This window comes from Mustelus asterias, unplaced genomic scaffold (assembly GCF_964213995.1).
Source record: "Mustelus asterias unplaced genomic scaffold, sMusAst1.hap1.1 HAP1_SCAFFOLD_44, whole genome shotgun sequence".
Classification (NCBI taxonomy): domain Eukaryota; kingdom Metazoa; phylum Chordata; class Chondrichthyes; order Carcharhiniformes; family Triakidae; genus Mustelus; species Mustelus asterias.
Window position 1 is genome coordinate 2,187,956 of NW_027590121.1, and position 20,544 is coordinate 2,208,499.

General features: G+C 54.1%; 2 protein-coding genes across 3 annotated transcripts in view; one reads left to right on the top strand and one right to left on the bottom strand.

Moving 5' to 3' along the window:
- Positions 1-20,544, top strand: part of LOC144483028 (dehydrogenase/reductase SDR family member 1-like) — a 340,453-nt gene that overhangs the window by 313,810 nt on the left and 6,099 nt on the right. The window contains exons 5-9 of one of the 2 annotated variants that reach the window (XM_078201863.1): positions 3,215-3,347; positions 4,777-4,920; positions 6,801-6,870; positions 10,811-10,891; positions 13,816-19,935. In XM_078201863.1, coding sequence (XP_078057989.1) covers positions 3,215-3,347; positions 4,777-4,920; positions 6,801-6,870; positions 10,811-10,891; positions 13,816-13,952 — 565 coding nt within the window. In that variant the 3' untranslated portion in view covers positions 13,953-19,935. Of the gene's footprint in view, positions 1-3,214; positions 3,348-4,776; positions 4,921-6,800; positions 6,871-10,810; positions 10,892-13,815; positions 19,936-20,544 lie in introns of those variants that run through there. The other variant, XM_078201865.1, reaches the window with a different exon arrangement.
- The window catches only part of LOC144483026 (uncharacterized), a 128,984-nt gene that overhangs the window by 79,482 nt on the left and 28,958 nt on the right, over positions 1-20,544 (bottom strand). The gene's annotated exons all lie outside the window — the stretch shown is intronic.

Below are 20,544 nucleotides of genomic sequence, written 5' to 3' on the forward strand. Positions count from 1 at the left end.
TTTCAATGAGATCCCTCCGCGCCCTCCCCATCCTTCTAAATTCCATCGAGTACAGACCCAGAGTCCTTGAATGCTCCTCGTACGACAATCCTTCCACTCCCAGGATTGTTCGCGTGAAGCTCCACTTGGTGAGGGAGCCACTTTGACACCCGTTCACTCCCCCTCCCCTGACCTTGTCCACTCCTCCCCCTCCCCTGCTCATTGACGTACATAGAGTCATCGCGTTTCATCTGCACAGAAAGGCCTACGGTGCAGAAGGAGGCCATTCGGCCCATCGAGTCTACGCTGACCACAATCCCACCCAGGCCCTATCCCCATAACTCCACATACTTACCCAGCTAACCCATCTAACCTACACGTCTTTGGACACTAAGAGATAATTTAGCATGGCCAATCCACCTAACCCGCACACCTTTCGGACTGTGGGAGGAAACTGGAGCACCCGGAGAAAACCCATGCAGACACCGGCTGAGAATGTGTAAACTCCGCACAGACAGTGACCCGAGCTGCGAATTGAACCCAGGTCCCTGGAGCTGTGAGGCAGCAGTGCTAACCACTGTGCCACCATGCCGCCCAGGGAAGCGTAGAACAAGAGTAAAAGATAGTATTAGAGGTGAATGGTAGGACCTTAGGGAGTATCGTGGAACACAGGGACCTTGGAGTTCAGGTGCATGGTTCTCTAAAGGTGGAGTTAGAACCATAGAACCACAGAAAATTACAGCTCAGAAACAGGCCTTTTGGCCCTTCTTGTCTGTGCCGAACCATTTTTTGCCTAGTCCCACTGACCTGCACTTGGACCATATCCCTCCACACCCTTCATCCATGAACCCGTCCAAGTTTTTCTTAAATGTTAACCACTTTATCCGGCAGCTCATTCCACACTCTCACCACTCTCTGCGTGAGGAAGCCCCCCCTAATATTCCCTTTAAACTTTTCTCCTTTCACCCTTAACCCATGCCCTCTGGTTTTTTTCTCCCCTAGCCTCAGCGGAAAAAGCCTGCTTGCATTCACTCTATCTATACCCATCAAAATCTTATACACCTCTATCAAATCTCCCCTCAATCTTCTACGCTCCAGGGAATAAAGTCCCAACCTATTCAATCTCTCTCTGTAACTCAGCTTCTCAAGTCCCGGCAACATCCTTGTGAACCTTCTCTGCACTCTTTCAACCTTATTTACATCCTTCCTGTAACTAGGTGACCAAAACTGTACACAATACTCCAAATTCGGCCTCACCAATGCCTTATATAACCTTACCATAACACTCCAACTTTTATATTCGATACTCCGATTTATAAAGGCCAATGTACAAAAGGCACTCTTTATGACCCTATCCACCTGTGACGTCACTTTTAGGGAATTCTGTACCTGTATTCCCAGATCCCTCTGTTCAACTGCACTCTTCAGAGTCCTACCATTTACCCTGTACGTTCTTCTTTGGTTTGTCCTTCCAAAGTGCAATATCTCACACTTGTCTGCGTTAAATTCCATTTGCCATTTTTCAGCCCATTTTTCTAGTTGGTCCAAATCCCTCTGCAAGCTTTGAAAACCTTCCTCACTGTCCACTACACCTCCAATCTTTGTATCATCAGCAAACTTGCTGATCCAATTTACCACATTATCATCCAGATCATTGATATAGATGACAAACAACAATGGACCCAACACCGATCCCTGCGGCACACCACTAGTCTCAGGCCTCCACTCAGAGAAGCAATCCTCCACAACCACTCTCTGGCTTCTTCCATTGAGCCAGTGTCTTATCCAATTTACTACCTCCCCATGTATACCTAGCGACTGAACCTTCCTAACTAACCTCCCATGAGGGACCTTGTCAAAGGCCTTGCTGAAATCCAGGTAGACAACATCCACCGCCTTCCCTTCATCCACTTCCCTGGTAACCTCCTCGAAAAACTCTAATAGATTGGTCAAACATGACCTACCATGCACAAAGCCATGTTGACTCTCCCTAATAAGTCCCTGTCTATCCAAATATTTGTAGATCCTATTCCTTATCACACCTTCCAAAACTTGCCCACCACCGACGTCAAACTTACTGGCCTATAATTTCCCAGATTTCTTTTGGAACCTTTTTTAAACAACGGAACAACATGAGCCACCCTTCAATCATCCGGCACCTCCCCCGTGAATACTGACATTTTAAATATGTCTGCCAGGGCCCCTGCAAGTTCAACACTTGTTACAGACAGATAGGGCAGTGAAGAAGACCTTTGGTATGCTGGCCTTCATCAGTCAGGGCATTGAGTGTAGAAGTTAGGAAGTTGTGTTGCAGTTGTACAGGACGTTGGTGAGGCCGCACCTGGAGTATTGTGTTCAGTTTTGGTCACTTTGCTATAGAAAAGATGTTGTTAAACTGGAGAGAGTGCAGAAGAGGTTTATAAGGATGTTGCCAGGACTTGAGGGACTGAGTTCTCGACAGAGATTGGACAGGCCTGGACTTTTTTTCTTTGGAACAAAGCAGACTGAGGGATGATTTTATAGAGGTGCAGAGGATCATGAGAGGCATGGATAGGGTGAACGCACTCAGTCCTTTTCCCAGAGTTGGGGAATTGAGAACTAGAGAGTTTAAATTAAGAGGAGAAAGAATTAATGGGAACCTGAGGAGCAGCTTTTTTACACAGAGGGTGGTACGGGTGTGGAATGAGCTGCCGGAGGGAGTGGTTGAGGCAGGGACATTGTCAACATTTAAAGGTATTTGGACAGATACATGGATAGGAAAGGTTTCGAGGGATATGGGCCAAATGCAGGCAAATGGGGTTGGCTTACATGGGCTTTTTGGTCAACACGGACCAGTTTGGGCCGAAGGGCCTGTCTCCGTGCTGTAGATTCTATGACTCTAGAGGGCATGCTGGGTACAGCTCACAAGAAGTTGCCATCTTGGATCGAGTCTGGCGTGTCCTCGTACCCACGCCATGGATTTCCTTTTCCATGGGTAAGAAACTGCAATGACATCCTCCCCTCCCAGTGGTGGCGCTGTGGAGTACTGGACCCAGGGCTCCGAGTGGGAGCGGAGGCAGTCACTGACCTTTCTCACCCTCTGGACCCCAGGGGTGAGATCCTGGCCCCACGTGTGGAGATGGGGGGGGTGGAGATTGGGATGCATTGAGGGGAGTGCAGTAGTGGAAGAGGTCTCGCTGCCGTAGTGTGTCCCAACACCTCCCCCCTCCCCAACCACACTTGCTTTGTTGTGCAGGGGCCACTATATCTGCTCGGTGTACGCAGCCCGGATGATGGTGGAGGCGAAGCAGGGCCTGATTGTCAACGTGTCGTCCATGGGCGGCCTGCGCTACACCTTCAACGTGGCTTATGGAGTTGGCAAGGCAGCGGTGAGTGGCAGGGCAGTGCGGGTACACAGGCCGAAGGGTAAAGTTCACTCATTCACTTTGAGTTGCTGTATCTCACACTCTCTTTGTCTGGCTCTCTCTCTGGCTCTCTCTCTGGCTCTCTCTCTGGCTCTCTCTCTGGCTCTCTCTCTGGCTCTCTCTCTGGCTCTCTCTCTGGCTCTCTCTCTGGCTCTCTCTCTGGCTCTCTCTCTGGCTCTCTCTCTGGCTCTCTCTCTGGCTCTCTCTCTGGCTCTCTCTCTGGCTCTCTCTCTGGCTCTCTCTCTGGCTCTCTCTCTGGCTCTCTCTCTGGCTCTCTCTCTGGCTCTCTCTCTGGCTCTCTCTCTGGCTCTCTCTCTGGCTCTCTCTCTGGCTCTCTCTCTGGCTCTCTCTCTGGCTCTCTCTCTGGCTCTCTCTCTGGCTCTCTCTCTGGCTCTCTCTCTGGCTCTCTCTCTGGCTCTCTCTCTGGCTCTCTCTCTGGCTCTCTCTCTGGCTCTCTCTCTGGCTCTCTCTCTGGCTCTCTCTCTGGCTCTCGCTCTGGCTCTCGCTCTGGCTCTCGCTCTGGCTCTCGCTCTGGCTCTCGCTCTGGCTCTCGCTCTGGCTCTCGCTCTGGCTCTCGCTCTGGCTCTCGCTCTGGCTCTCGCTCTGGCTCTCGCTCTGGCTCTCGCTCTGGCTCTGGCTCTGGCTCTCGCGCTGGCTCTCTCTCTGGCTCTCTGGCTCTCTCGCTGGCTCTCTCTCTGGCTCGCTGGCTCTCTCGCTGGCTCTCTCTCTGGCTCTCTCTCTGGCTCTCTGGCTCTCTCGCTGGCTCTCTCGCTGGCTCTCTCGCTGGCTCTCTCGCTGGCTCTCTCGCTGGCTCTCTCGCTGGCTCTCTCGCTGGCTCTCTCGCTGGCTCTCTCGCTGGCTCTCTCGCTGGCTCTCTCGCTGGCTCTCTCGCTGGCTCTCTCGCTGGCTCTCTCGCTGGCTCTCTCGCTGGCTCTCTCGCTGGCTCTCTCGCTGGCTCTCTCGCTGGCTCTCTCGCTGGCTCTCGCTCTGGCTCTCGCTCTGGCTCTCGCTCTGGCTCTGGCTCTGGCTCTGGCGCTGGCTCTGGCGCTGGCTCTCTCGCTGGCTCTCTCGCTGGCTCTCTCGCTGGCTCTCTCGCTGGCTCTCTCGCTGGCTCTCTCGCTGGCTCTCTCGCTGGCTCTCTCGCTGGCTCTCTCGCTGGCTCTCTCGCTGGCTCTCTCTCTGGCTCTCTCTCTGGCTCTCTCTCTGGCTCTCTCTCTGGCTCTCTCGCTGGCTCTCTCGCTGGCTCTCTCGCTGGCTCTCTCGCTGGCTCTCTCGCTGTCTGCCTGCCCCCCCCCCCCCACCCTGCCCCTAGCCCCTCCTCCTCTGCCCCTCCGCGCCCCCCCCCTCTCTCTCTCTCTCTCTCTCTCTCACAGTTCTCTGTCTCTCTCTGCAGTGTGATCGAATGGCAGCAGACTGTGCGTTGGAGTTGCGGAAACACGGAGTGTCATACGTGTCCCTCTGGCCGGGAGCCGTGCGCACCGAGACCGTGACTGACTTGGTTATTAACACGGAGAACAAATCCAAAGGACAGCAACAGGTGAGTGAGACAGCGAGGAGGAGGCCCCATTCAGCCCCTTCTCCAGCCTGTTACACAGGGAACAGGAGGAGGCCCCATTCAGCCCCTTCTCCAGCCTGTTACACAGGAACAGGAGGAGGCCATTCAGCCCCTTCTCCAGCCTGTTACACAGGAACAGGAGGAGGCCATTCAGCCCCTTCTCCAGCCTGTTACACAGGAACACAGAACGGGAAGAAGGAAATTGAGGGAAAGGACATTGGGAGAGTGTAACCTGAAGAGGGAATGGAAGGAGAGTGAGTGGGATGGGAAGGAGGGAGCCAGTGGGTGAGGGAAGGACGGTGAGGGAGAGCGAGAGGGTGAACAGGTGGATGAGGGAGAGGGAGGTTTAAGTCCATAGCTTCCTGAAAGCGGCCACACCAGTCAACAGGGTGTAAAGACGGCGTACGGCATGCTTGCCTTTATAGGTCGGGGCATTGAATACAAGAGTCAGGATGTCATGTTGCAGCTTTATAAAACTTTGGTTCGGAACCACTCATAGGATATTGCGTTCAATTCTGGTCGCCACATTACAGGAAGGATGTAGAGGATTTGGAGAGAGTGCAGAAGAGGTTTACCAGGATGCTGCCTGGATTGGAGAGTATGAGATATAAGGAGCGGCTGGACAAACTAAGAACTAATGTTTATTTATTTGTGTCACAAGTAAGGCTTACATTAACAGCGCAATGAAGTTACTGTGAAAATCCCCCAGTCGCCACACTCCAGCGTCTGTTCGGGAACACTGAGGGAGAATTTAGCACGGCCAATGCACCCTAACCAGCACATCTTTCGGATGGTGGGAGGAAACCGGAGCACCCGGAGGAAACCCACGCAGACACGGAGGGTGGGAGCGGCGAGAATGTGCAGGCTCCGCACAGACAGTGACCCAAACCTGGGTCCCTGGCGCTGTGAGGCAGCAGTGTGAACCACTGTGCCCTCCCTAGGGTTGTGTGGGATTCTAGGGCTGGGTGGGATTGTTGTTGGTACAGCCTCGATGGGCTGAATGGCCTCCTTCTGTACTGTAGGGATTCTATGAACATAAGAAGTAGGAGTGGGCCATCTGGCCCCTCGACCCTGCTCCGCCATTCAATAAGATCATGGCTGATCTTTTTGTGGACTCAGCTCCACTTACCCGCCTGCTCACCATCACCCTTAATTCCTTTACTGTTCAAAAATTTATCTATCCTTGCCTTAAAAACATTCAATGAGGTAGCCTCAACTGCTTCACTGGGCAGAGAATTCCACAGATTCACAACCCTTTTGTGTGAAGAAGTTCCTCTCCAACTCAGTCCAAAATCTGCTTCCCCTTATTTTGAGGCTGTGTCTCCTAGTTCTAGTTTCACCTGCCAGTGGAAACAACTAGGGTTGTTTTCTCTGGAGCGGCGGAAGCTGAGGGGAGACCTGATGGAAGACTATAAAATAATGAGAGACATCGATAGGGTTGACAGTCAGAATGTTTTTCCCAGAGCTGAAATGTGTAATACTGGGGGACATGCACTTCAGGAGAGAGGGGGGATGTTCAAAGGGGATGTGAGGGGCAAATATTTTTAAACAGAGAGTGGTAGGTGTCTGGAACACGCTGCCAGGAGTGTTGGTGGAGGCAGATACGATAGGGGCGTTTAAGGGGCTTTTAGATAAGCACATAGATACGTGAGGAATAGGAGAATATGGATCAAGGGCAGGCAGAAAGGAATAGTTTAATTTGGTGTCATGTTCGACACAGCATCGTGGGCTGAAGGGTCTGTACCTGTGCTGTGCTGTTCTATGAGAGAGAGGTGGGTGAGGGAGAGAAGGTCGGACAGAGTAACACGATTTTGTTGTGACAGCAGGGGAGTCCCTGAACTCTCCATGTTGTCCGTTTGCAGGTGGCGGACATGTTCACCGCTGGTGAGACCCCGGAAATGAGCGGGAAATGTATCGTCGCCCTCGCTACAGGTGGGTAAATGCTTCTCCCCACCCCCCTCAGCACTCCACGGTGAACGGCCTTCTCCTTTCCTGACGGGACCCCCACATCGATACTCTGGCCATGGGGGCGGGGGGGGTGGGGTGGTTGGGTGGGAGAAAGAGGCCCGGTCTCGGAGCGAGAGGAGGCAGCCATTTTGTGTCTGAGCTGAGGAGAAATGCCTTTGCTCGGAGGCCGGTGAATCTTTGGAATTCTCAACTCCCCGGGGCTGGCCCTGGACGGTCCTCCATCATCCGGACACGTCTGACGCCGGGGCGGACAGATTCCCGGTCTCTCGGGGGGTGGGGGGCGTGGGCGGGGAAAGGGGTGGGAGGCCTCGTGGCATAAGAACATAGGCGGCACAGTGGTTAGCACTGCTGCCTCACAGCGCCAGGGACCTGGGTTCAATTCCGGCTTGGGTCACTGTCTGTGCGGAGTCTGCACGTTCTCTCCGTGTCTGCGTGCATTTGCTCTGGGTGCTCCGGTTTCCTCCCACAGTCCAAAGATGTGCGGCTTAAGTGGATTGGCCAACCTAAACTGTCACAGTTTACTGTCACTGTCACACAAAGTGTCACAGAGATTAGTACGGTAAATATGTGGGGTTACAGGGATAGGGTCTGGGTGGGATTATTGTTGGTACAGGCTCGATGGGCCGAATGGCCTCCTGCACTGTAGGGATTCCATGAACATAAGAACTAGGAGCAGGAGTGGGCCATCTGGCCCTTGAGCCTAGTCTGCCATTCAACAAGATCATGGCTGATCTTTTCGTGGACTCAGCTCCACTTACCCGCCCGCTCACCATAACCTTTAATTCCTTTACTGTTCAAAAATGTGTCTATCCTTGCCTTAAAAACATTCAATGAGGTAGCCTCAACTGCTTCACTGGGCAGGGAATTCCACAGATTCACAACCCTTTGTGTGAAGAAGTTCCTCCTCAACTCAGTCCTAAATCTGCCCACCCTTATTTTGAGGCTATGCCCCCTAATTCTAGTTTCACCCACCAGTGGAATCAACTTCCCTGCTTCTATCTTATCTATTCCCTTCATAACCTTATATGTTTCTATAAGATCTCCCCTCGTTCTTCTGAATTCCAATGAGTACAGTCCCAGTCTACTCAATCTCTCCTCATAAGCCAACCCTCTCAACTCCGGAATCAATCTCGATTCAATCTTAGGATGTGATTGCACTGGAGAGGGTGCAGAGGAGATTCACTAGGTTGATTCCGGAGTTGAAAGGGTTGGGCCTCTCGCTCGGTCTAAGGCTGCAGGATCGACTCCCACTTCGACACTCGATAGTCACTGAAGACCTGTTCGTGGCAAGTTTGATTTGATTTATTATTGTCACAGGTATTGGGATACAGTGAAAAGTATTGTTTCTTGCGCGCCATACAGACAAAGCATACCGTTCACAGAGAAGGAATGGACAGGGTGCAGAATGTAGTGTTACAGTCACAGCTAGGGTGTAGAGAAAGATCAACTTAATGCAAGGTTGGTTCATTCAAAAGTCTGATGGCAGCAGGGAAGAAGCTGTTCTCGAGTCGGTTGGTACGTGATCTCAGACTTTTGTATCTGTTTGTCATTTTTATTAATGACTTGGATGAGGGCGTGGAAGGATGGATTAGTAAATTTGCGGATGACACTAAAGTCGGTGGAGTTGTAGACAGTGCGGAGGGAAGTGGCAGGTTACAGAGGGACATAGATAAGCTGCAGAGCTGGGCTGAGAGGTGGCAAATGGAGTTTAATGCGGAAAAGTGTGAGGTGATTCACTTTGGAAGGAGTAACAGGAATACAGAGGACTGGGCTAATGGTAAGATACTTGGTAGTGTGGATAAACAGAGGGATCTGGGTGTCCATGTGCATAGATCCCTGAAAGTTGGCACCCAGGTTGATAGGGTTGTTAAGAAGGCGTACGGTGTGTCCGCTTTTATTGGTAGAGGGATTGAGTTTCGGAGCCAGGAGGTCATGCTGCAACTGTACAAAACTCTGGTGCGGTCGCATTTGGAGTATTGCGTACAGTTCTGGTCGCCGTATTATAGGAAAGATGTGGAAGTGTTGGAAAGGGTGCAGAGGAGATTTACCAGGATGTTGCCTGGTATGGTGGGAAAATCGTATGAGGAAAGGCTGAGGGGCTTGAGGTTGTTTTCGTTCGAGAGAAGAAGGTTAAGAGGTGACTTAATAGAGGCATACAAGATGATCAGAGGATTAGATAGGGTGGATAGTGAGAGCCTTTTTCCTTGGATGGTGTTGGCTAGCATGAGGGGACATAGCTTTAAATTGAGGGGTGAGAGATATAGGACAGATGTTAGAGGTAGGTTCTTCACTCAGAGAGTAGGAAGGGTGTGGAATGCCCTGCCTGCAGCAGTGTTGGATTCGTCAACATTGAGAGCGTTCAAGTGGTTATTGGATAAACATATGGATGATATTGGAATAGTGTAGATTAGAGGGGCTTCAGATTGGTACCACTGGTCGGCGCAACATCGAGGGCCGAAGGGCCTGTACTGCACTGTAATGTTCTATGTTCTATCTTTTTCCAGACAGAAGAAGGTGGAAGAGAGAATGTCCGGGGTGTATGTGTGGTCCTTAATTATGCTGGCTGCCTTTGCCGAGACAACGGGAAGTGTAGACAGAGTCAATGGATAGGAGACTGGTTTACGTGATTCACAACGTTTTGTAGTTCCTTATGGTTTTGGGCAGAGCAGGAACCATACCAAGCTGTGATACATCCGGAAAGGATGCTTCCTATGGTGCATCTGTAAAAGTTGGCGAGAGTCGTAGCTGACATGCCAAATTTCCATAAAGTAGAGAAAGTCGAGGTGTTGGTGGGGCTTTCTTAACTATAGTGTCAGCATGGGGGGGAGACCAGGACAGGTTGTTTGTGATCTGGACACCTAAAAACCTGAAGCTCTCGACCCTTTCTACTGCGTCCCCGTTGATGTTCTCCTTTATGCTTCCTGAAGGCGATGACAATTTCCTTTGTTTTGTTGACATTGAGGGAGAGATTATTGTTGCCGCACCAGTTCACCAGATTCTCTGTCTCATTCCTGTACTCTGTCTCATCATTGTTTGAGATCCGACCCGCAACGGTGGTGTCGTCAGCAAACTTGAAAATTGAGTTGGGGGGGAATTTGGCCACACAATCATAGGTGTATAAGGAGTGTAGGAGGGGGCTGAGAACACAGCCTTGTGGGGCACCGGTGTTGAGGCTGATCATGGAGGAGATGTAAGGACAGCCAGTAAATCCTTTTGGACACGCGTCAGGGCAGCCAGTACGAGGAGTGGGAGTGTTTCCTGCTCAGCGACCGCGCAGAGAACAGCAGCCGATCGCTGAGGTAGCTCACCCCGCGCCATCACAGACTGATGGACACCCACCATCGCCGATCCCCACTTAGGGCCCAGTAACTGGAGGCGAAAGGGAAGGCGATAGCCGAGTGGTATTATCGCTAGACTATTCATCCAGAAACTCAGCTGGTGTTCTGGGGACCCGGGTTCGAATCCCACCACGGCAGATGGTGGAATTTGAATTCAATAAAAAAAATATCTGGAATTAAGAATCTATTGATGACGGTGAAACCATTGTCGAAAAAACCCCATCTGGTTCACTAATGTCCTTTAGGGAAGGAAGTCTGCCGTCATGTGACCCCTTAGTGTACAAAGATGTGCAAGTTAGGTGGATTGTCCATGCTAAATTGTCCCTTAGTGTCAGGGGGATTAGTGGGGTAAATGTGTTGGGTTGTGGGGGCAGGGCCTGGGTGGGATTGTGGTCGGTGCAGACTCGATGGGCCGAATGGCCTCCTTCTGCACTGTTGGATTCTATGCAGTCGTCCAGACGGAGGGAGTGGGCGGGTGGCATTCCTGACCCCGCACTCGCCTGGGGTGACCTCTCCCATTGGGACCCCCCCTCCTCACATCTCTCACTCTGCCTCCCCCTCCCCAGATAAGGACCTGATGAAGAAATCTGGCAAGGTGCTCATGACCTGTGACCTCGCTGCGCAGTACGGGATCAGGGACATGAATGGTGAGTACGTTCCCGCCAACTCGCTCTCTCTGACACCTTCGTGGCTTTGCCGGGAGTAAAGGGCGGGGAATCCTGCCAGGGATGAGGTGGGGAACAGACTGAGGCAGACTGAGGGACGGCAGGGTGAGGCTGTGGGGGGATTGAGGAAAGAGAGGCGGGGGACGGAGAGGCGGGGGGTTGGAGGGGAGAGCTTCCAATGGTTGTTGGTCTGGCCGATGAGCAGGGCCGGGGGGTCATGGGTGGTGATCTTGGAGGTCGGGATTGGTGATCTCGGGGGTTGGGCTTGGTGAGCCTGGGGTCAGGAGTCGGGGGTGGTCAGCTCGGGGTCAGGGGTCGGGAGTGGTCAGCTCGGGGTCAGGGGGTGGTCAGCTCGGGGTCAGGGGTCGGGGAGGTCAGCTCGGGGTCAGGGGTTGGGGGTTGGTCAGCTCGGGGTCAGGGGTCGGGGTGGTCAGCTCGGGGTCAGGGGTTGGGGGTTGGTCAGCTCGGGGTCAGGGGTCGGGGTGGTCAGCTCGGGGTTGGGGGTTGATCAGCTCGGGGTCAGGGGTCGGGGTGGTGAGCTCGGGGTCAGGGGTGTGGTCAGCTTGGGGTCAGAGGGTGGTCAGCTCGGGGTCGGGGGTTGGTCAGCTCAGGGTCAGGGGTCGGGGGTGGTCAGCTCGTGGTCATGGTCGGGGTTGGTGATCTCGGGGGTCGGGTTGGTGATCTCGGGGGTCGGGTTGGTGATCTCGGGGGTCAGGTTGGTGATCTCGGGGTCGGGTTGGTGATCTCGGGGGTCGGGGGTTGGTGATCTCGGGGGTCGGGGGTTGGTGATCTCGGGGGTCGGGTTGGTGATCTCGGGGGTCGGGGGTTGGTGATCTCGGGGGTCGGGTTGGTGATCTCGGGGTCGGGTTGGTGATCTCGGGGGTCGGGGGTTGGTGATCTCGGGGGTCGGGGGTTGGTGATCTCGGGGGTCGGGTTGGTGATCTCGGGGGTCGGGGGTTGGTGATCTCGGGGGTCGGGTTGGTGATCTCGGGGGTCGGGGTTGGTGATCTCGGGGGTCGGGTTGGTGGTGATCTCGGGGGTCGGGTTGGTGGTGATCTCGGGGGTCGGGGGGTGGTGATCTCAGGGGTCGGTGATCTCGGGGGTCGGGGGGTGGTGATCTCGGGGTTCGGGGGTGGTGATCTCGGGGGTCGGGGGGTGGTGATCTCGGGGTTCGGGGGTGGTGATCTCGGGGGTCGGGGGGTGGTGATCTCGGGGGCCGGGGCTGGTGGTCGCGGGGGGTGGTGGGGTCGGGGGGGTTGGTGATCTCGGGGGTCGGGGGAGTTGGTGATCTCGGGGGTCGGGGTTGGTGATCTCGGGGGTCGGGGTTGGTGATCTCGGGGGTCGGGGGGTGGTGGTCTCGGGGGGTGGTGGGGTCGGGGGGGTTGGTGATCTCGGGGGTCGGGGGGTTGGTGATCTCGGGGGTCGGGGGTTGGTGATGTCGGGGTTGGTGATCTCGGGGGTCGGGGGTTGGTGATGTCGGGGGTTGGTGATCTCGGGGGTCGGGGGTTGGTGATCTCGGGGGTCGGGGGGTGGTGGTCTCGGGGGGGTGGTGGGGTCGGGGGGGTGGTGATATCGGGGGTCGGGGGGGTGTGGTGGTCTCGGGGGTCGGGGTGTGGTGGTCTCGGGGGTCGGGGTGTGGTGGTCTCGGGGGTCGGGGTGTGGTGGTCTCGGGGGTCGGGGTGTGGTGGTCTCGGGGGTCGGGGTGTGGTGGTCTCGGGGGTCGGGGGGTGTGGTGGTCTCGGGGGTCGGGGTGTGGTGGTCTCGGGAGTCGGGGTGTGGTGGTCTCGGGGGTCGGGGGGTGTCGGTCTCGGGGGTCGGGGGGTGTCGGTCTCGGGGGTCGGGGGTGTCGGTCTCGGGGGTCGGGGGGTGTCGGTCTCGGGGGTCGGGGGGTGTCGGTCTCGGGGGTCGGGGGGTGTCGGTCTCGGGGGTCGGGGAGTGTCGGTCTCGGGGGTCGGGGGGTGTCGGTCTCGGGGGTCGGGGGGTGTCGGTCTCGGGGGTCGGGGGGTGTCGGTCTCGGGGGTCGGGGGTGTCGGTCTCGGGGGTCGGGGGGTGTCGGTCTCGGGGGTCGGGGGGTGTCGGTCTCGGGGGTCGGGGGGTGTCGGTCTCGGGGGTCGGGGGGTGTCGGTCTCGGGGGTCGGGGGGTGTCGGTCTCGGGGGTCGGGGGGTGTCGGTCTCGGGGGTCGGGGGGTGTCGGTCTCGGGGGTCGGGGGGTGTCGGTCTCGGGGGTCGGGGGGTGTCGGTCTCGGGGGTCGGGGGGTGTCGGTCTCGGGGGTCGGGGGGTGTCGGTCTCGGGGGTCGGGGGGTGTCGGTCTCGGGGGTCGGGGGGTGTCGGTCTCGGGGGTCGGGGGGTGTCGGTCTCGGGGGTCGGGGGGTGTCGGTCTCGGGGGTCGGGGGGTGTCGGTCTCGGGGGTCGGGGGGTGTCGGTCTCGGGGGTCGGGGGGTGGCGGTCTCGGGGGTCGGGGGGGTGTCGGTCTCGGGGGTCGGGGGGTGTCGGTCTCGGGGGTCGGGGGGGTGTCGGTCTCGGGGGTCGGGGGGGTGTCGGTCTCGGGGGTCGGGGGGTGTCGGTCTCGGGGGTCGGGGGTGGCGGTCTCGGGGGTCGGGGGGTGGCGGGGTCGGGGGGTGGCGGTCTCGGGGGTCGGGGGGTGGCGGTCTCCAGGGGTTCGGGGGTGGTGACCCCAGGGGTCGGGGGTGGGGATCTCGGGGGTCGGATCTCAGGGGGAGTCTCCTGATGGGGTCAGCACGATTATCTTGTGGGGGAGGGTGTATTTCCGGTAGATTTGCATTGGGGACACCAGGGTTCAGGTAATCCCGGCATTAACCAGTCCACCTCTCTCTCCCCCCCCTCTGTCGCCCCTGCCTGTCTTCCCCTCTCTCTCTCTCCCCCCCCTCTCTCTGTTCCTCCGCAGGCCGTGCTCTGGTGGACTATTGCTCCCTCAAGTTCCTTCTGCAGCAGCTGCCGAGCCTTTCCTGGCTCTCCACCTTCATCCCGGGATTCATCAGGATTCCCAAGTGGGTCCTTACCCTGACCTGCAGTAAATTTTAAACCTCCCCCCCTTCCTCCCCGTGACCCTCCAAACACAGGAACAGGCCCTTCGACCCTCCAAGCTCCGGGATCTCTTCTCTCCCCCCCTCTCCCCCCACCCCCCCCCAACTCCTCACACCCCCACCTCCCTCACCACAGCCAGAACAAAGACAGTACAGCACAGGAACAGGCCCTTCAGCCCTCCAAGCCTGCCCCAATCATGATGCCTGCCTAAACTAAAACTGTATGCATTGAGGGAATCCGTATCCTTCCATTCCCATCCTATTCATGTATTAATCTCGTTGCCCCTTAAATGCCGCTATTGTACCTGCTCCCATCACCTCCCGGGCAGCGCCTTCCAGACATTCACCACCCTCTGTGTAAAAAACATGCCTCGCACATCTCCTGTAAACTTTTCCCCACGCATCTTAAACCTATGTCCCCTAGTCTTAGAATCCCTACTGGGCAGGAGGAGGCCATTCAACCCATCGAGTCTGAATTGACAACGATCCCACCCAGGCCCTATCCCCGCAACCCCACATATTTACCCCGCTAATCCCCCTGAGACTAAGGGGCAATTTATCACGGCCAATCCACTTAACCTGAACATCTTTGGAGTGTGGGAATACTTGACTTTTCTGCCCTCGGAAAGAGCATCTGACTATCCACTCTGTCCATGCCCCTCATAATCCTCTATCAGGTCGCCCTCTCAGGTTCTGTCGTCCCAGTGAGAACAAACCAAGTTAATCCAACCTCTCTTCATAGCTAACAGTGGTTAGCACTGCTGTCTCACAGCGCCAGGGACCCAGGTTCGATTCCTGGCTTGGGTCACTGTCTGTGCGGAGTCTGCACATTCTCCCCATTTCTGCATGAGTTTTCTCGGGGTGCTCTGGTTTCCTCCCACAGTCCAAAGATGTGCCGGTTAAGTGGATTGGCCATGCTGAATTGCCCCTTAGTGTCCAAAGATGTGTAGGTTAGGTGGATTGGCCATGCTAAATTGCCCCTTAGTGTCAGGGGGACTAGTTAGATAAATACGTGGGGTTACGGGAATAGGGCCCAGGTGGGATTGTGGTCGGTACAGACTCGATGAGCTGAATGGTCTCCTTCTGCACTGTAGGGATTCAATGATTGAGAAGAGGCCCTTCGGCCCATCGAGTCTGCACCAACACATTAGAAACACCTGAACTCCCACCTAATCCCATTTACCAGCACTTGGCCCGCAGCCCTGAATGTTATGATGTGCCAAGTGCTCATCCAGATACTTTTTAAAGGGTGTGAGGCACCCCGTCTCCACCACCCTCCCAGGCAGCGCATTCCAGACCCTCACCACCCTCTGAGTAAAAACGTTTTTCCTCACATCCGCTCGAAACCTCCTGCCTCTCACCTTGAACCTTTCTCCCCTTGTGACTGACCCTTCAACTCAGGGGAACAGCTGCTCCTTATCCACTCTGTCCATGCCCCTCCTAATCTTGAACACCTCGATCAGGTCGTCCCTCAGTCTTCTCTGCTCCAATGAAAGCAGCTCAAGCCTATCCAACCTCTCTTCATAACTTAATTATTCCATCCCAGGCAGCATCCTGGTGAATCTCCTCTGCACCCTCTCCAGTGCAATCACATCCTATAATGTGGTGACCAGAACTGCACTCAATACTCCAGCTGTGGCCTCATACAACTCCATCATGACCTCACTGCTTTTGTAATCCATGCCTTGATTGATAAAGGTAAGTGTACCATGTCTTTTTCACCTCCCTCTGACCAAGCCATGCTGACTATCCCTGATCAAGCTTTGCCTCTCCAAATCGAGGTAGATGCTCTCCTTCAGAATTTCCTCCAATAGTTTCCCTACCACTGACGTGAGACTCACTGGTCTATACAAAACAACAAAGAACTAAGAAAATTACAGCACAGGAACCGGCCCTCCAAGCCTGCACCGACCATGCTGCCTGTCTGAACTAAAGCCCCTGACCCTACTGGGGATCATATCCCTCTATTCCCATCCTATTCATGTATTTGTCAAGATGCCCCTTAAAAGTCACTATTGTATCTGCTTGCCCTACCTCCCCCGGCAGCGGGTTCCAGGCACCCACTGCCCTCTGTGTAACGTACATCTCCTTTAAAACTTGCCCCTCCAACCGTAAACCTGTGCCCCCCAGTAATTGACTCTTCCACCCTGGGAAAAAGCTTCTGACTATCCACTCTGTCCATGCCTCTCATAATCTTGGAGACTTCTATCAGGTCGCCCCTCAACCTCCGTCGTTCCAGTGAGAACAAAGCAAGTTTCTCCAGCCTCTTCTCATAACCAATGCCCTCCATACCAGGCAACATCCTGGTAAGTATTTTCTGTACCCTCTCCAAAGCCTCCAAATCCTTCTGGTAGTGTGGCAACCAGAATTGAACATTATATTCAAAGTGCGGCCTAACTAAGGTGCTATAAGGTTATAGTTCCCTGGTTTATCCTACAACCCTTCCTAAATAGCAGAACCACATTAACTGTTCGTGTTCATATTCAAGTGCTTATCTAAAAACCCCTTAAACGCCCCTATTGTATCTGCCTCCACTACCACCCCTGGCAGCGCGTTCCAGACACCTACCACTCTGTAAAAAAACTTGTGCCTCACATCTCCTTTAACTTTCCCCCACTCTCACCTCTGATACTAGGCGGAGAAATTTTGATTGGGTAACTAAACCCCCCCACTGCCCAACTCCACTAGAGTCGAATCCCAACCACTCCCACCGCCCACGCTGGCAATGGTGTTGGGGAAGGTGGGGGAGGAGGGGGGGACATAAGAACATGACTAGGAGTAGGCCATCTGGCCCCTCGAGCCTGCTCCAGAAGTCAATAAGATCATGGCTGATCTTTTTGTGGACTCAGCTCCACTTAACCGCCCGCTCACCATAACCCTTAATTCCTTTACTGTTCAAAAATTTATCTATCCTTGCCTTAAAAGCATTCAATGAGGTAGCCCCAACTGCTTCACTGGGCTGAGGAGTTGACACCACGGGGTGGAGGGCAAACACAGGAGGTTGATCGGACAGAGATAGCGACAACCCTTTGTGTGAGGAAGTTCCTCCTCAACTCAATCCTAAATCTGCTCCCCCTTATTTTGAGGCCATGCCCCCAGTTCGAGTTTCACCTCCCAGTGGAAACAACTTCCCTGCTTCTATCTTATCTATTCCTTCATAATCTTATATGTTTTTATAAGATCTCCCCTCATAGATCTATGGACAAACACGACAAGGTCTCTTTGCTCTGCAGAACTGTCTGGTGTCCTACCATTCATTGAATACTTTCTTGTCAACTTACTCCTTCCAAAGTGTATCACCTCACACTTATCAGGGTTAAATTCCATCTGCCACTTATCTGCCCATTTGACCATTCCGTCTATATCATTTTGTAGCCCAAGACACTCCACTTCACTGTTAACCACCTGTCCAATCTTTGTGTCATCCGTAAACTTACTAATCCTACCGCACCCCCCCCCCCTCCACATAGTCATCAATGCCATGTATATATATGATGAATAATAGGGGGTCCAACACAGATTCCTGTGATACACCACTGGATACTGGCTTCCAGTCACTAAAGCAGCCTTCAGTCATCACCCTCTGTCTCCTACAACTGAGCCAATTTTGAATCCACTTTATCAAATTCCCCTGTATCCCATGTGCAGTTACCTTCTTTACAAGTCTCCCATGTGGGATCTTGTCAAAGGATTTGCTGAAATCCACATAAACTGCATCAATTGCATTACCGTCATCTACACACCTGGTCACCTCCTCAAAACATTCAACCACATTTGCGAGGCATGACCTCCCTCTGACCAAGCCATGCTGACTATCCCTGATCAAGCTTTGCCTCTCCAAATGGATGCTCTCCTTCAGAATTTCCTCCAATAGTTTCCCTACCATTGAGATGAGACTCACTGGCCTATACAAAACAACAAAGAAAATTACAGCACAGGAACAGGCCCTCCAAGCCTGCACCAACCATACTGCCTGTCTGAACTAAAACCCCGTACCCTACTGGGGCCCATTCCCACCCTATTCATGTATTTGTCAAGACGCCCCTTAAAAGTCACTATTGTATCTGCTTCCACTCCCTCCCCCGGCAGCGAGTTCCAGGCACCCACTACTCTCTGTGTAAAAAAACTGCCTCATACATCTCCTTTAAACCTTGTCCCTCGCACCTTAAATCTGTTCCCTCCAGTGATTGACTCTTCCACCCTGGGAAAAAGCTTCTGACTATCCACTCTGTCCGTGCCCCTCATAATCTTGTGGATTTCTATCAGGTCTCCCCTCAACCTCCATCGTTCCAGTGAGAACAAACCAAGTTTCTCCAACCTCTTCTCATAGCTAATGCCCTCCACACCAGGCAACATCCTGATAAATCTTTTCTGTACCCTCTCCAAAGCCTCCACATCCTTCTGGTAGTGTGGTGACCAGAATTGACCGTTATATTCCAAATGCGGCCTAACTAAGGTGCTATAAGGTTATAGTTCCCTGCTTTATCCTACAACCCTTCCTAAATAGCAGAACCACATTAACTGTTCGTGTTCATATTCAAGTGCTTATCTAAAAACCACTTGAACGCCCCTATCATATCTGCCTCCACTACCACCCCTGGCAGCGCGTTCCAGACACCTACCATTCTGTGTAAAAAAAAAAACTTGTGCCTCCCATCTCCTTTAACTTTCCCCCACTCTCACCTTCAGTGATTGGACATGATACTCGGTGGAGAAAGTTTGATTGGGTAACTAAACCCCCCCACTGCCCAACTCCGCTAGAGTCGAATCCCATCCACTCCCCCTGTCCCCCACTTCACCCCATCCACGCTGGCGATGGTTTTGGGGGGCCGGGGGCCGGGGGGGGGGGAAGGGGGGGAGGACATAAGAACATAACTAGGAGCAGGAGTAGGCCATCTGGCCCCTCGAGCCTGCTCCGCCATTCAATAAGATCATGGCTGATCTGTTCGTGGCCTTAGATCTACTTACCCGCCCGCTCACTGTAACCCTTAATTCCTTTACTGTTCAACACTTTATCTATCCTTGCCTTAAAAACATTCAATGAGGTAGCCTCAACTGCTTCACTGGGCAGGGAATTACACAGATTCACAACCCTTTGTGTGAAGAAGTTCGTCCTCAACTCAATCCTAAATCTGCTCCCCCTTATTTTGAGGCTACGCCCCCTAGTTCGGGTTTCACCTGCCAGTGGAACCAACTTCCCTGCCTCTATCTTAGCTATTCCCTTCATAATCTCATATGTTTCTCTAAGATCTCCTCTCATTCTTCTGAATTCCAATCAGTATAGCCCCAGTCTACTCAGTCTCTCCTCATAAGCCAACCCTCTCAACTCTGGAATCAACCTAGTGAATCTCCTCTGCACCCCCTCCAGTGCCAGTATATTCTTTCTCAAGTATGGAGACCAAACCTGTACACAGTACTCCAGGTGTGGCCTCACCAGCACCTTATACAGCTGCAATGGCAGGTGGAACAATCATTGCCACAGTCCACTATGCGTGTTTGCTTGCTCGCTTTCTCTGTCCGATCGACCTCCTGTGTTTGCCTTCCACCCGGTGGTGTCAACTCCTCAGGGTGTCTCGGAGGTGGGTGTACCCACTCGGTGGATTGCCCCAGTCATGCGCTTGCCTTCACTCCCCCCCCCCACCTTTCCCCTGACGTGACCCTCACAAAGCAGCCGCCGCAGTCTTGACTGGACCTGGAGGGTCACCCGATGCTGGCTTCCCATGGAGGTGTACCCCCGGGCTGGGGAGTGGGATGCAGAAACCAACGCAGGGATGGAACATGACTGGCCTTCCCTGGTTGCCCCTGCCAGACTCTTTCTTTCCTCTCCCCCTGCCCCCGCCCAATTCTCTCTCCACAACTGCTATCCTTCACCCCCCCACAGCTGCACCGGTAGCGCTCTGTGTGTGTGGGCACTGACACATGAGACTGCCTGGCTTAGCTGAGAATGATGAGGGGGTTTTTTTTGCAATAAAAGGATCTTTTGTAAACCTTTGCAATTGCCTGTGTGTGTGAAAGAGAGAGTGATTTTTGTTTGTGAGTGTGTGTGTGTGCACACAAACATCTCTGCCTCTGCTGGCTCCATGGGTCTCTCACACATGCCTTGAAGTTGGAAGGTGGCCTCCTCAAGTTGACCATTCGATCCAGTGCCAAGGAAGCATTTGTACTGTTGGAGGGGGAGCGAGTCTCACAAGGGACGGTGATCCCACGGCTGCGCTTTGAAAACGAGTCTGTGAGGGGAAGAGATTGCCGCAATGGCCTGGAGTCAACACCTTCCAAACCTGCCACCTTGACTGTCTAGAAGGACAAGAGGTAGCAGACACATGGAGAACACCACCCACCTGCAAGTTCCCCCTCTGAGCCCCACTCACTGTCCCGACTTGGAAATATATCAGCCACTCCTTCACTGTTGCTGGGGTTTAAACCCTGGAACTCCCTCCCTAATGGCACTGTGGGTGTTACCCACACCACACGGGGACTGCAGCGGGTTCGAGAAGGGTGGCTCTCCCACCACCATCTCGATGGGCAATTAGGGATGGGCGATAAACACTGGGCCCGGCCACTGATGCCCGCATCCGCAAACAAAATTTTAA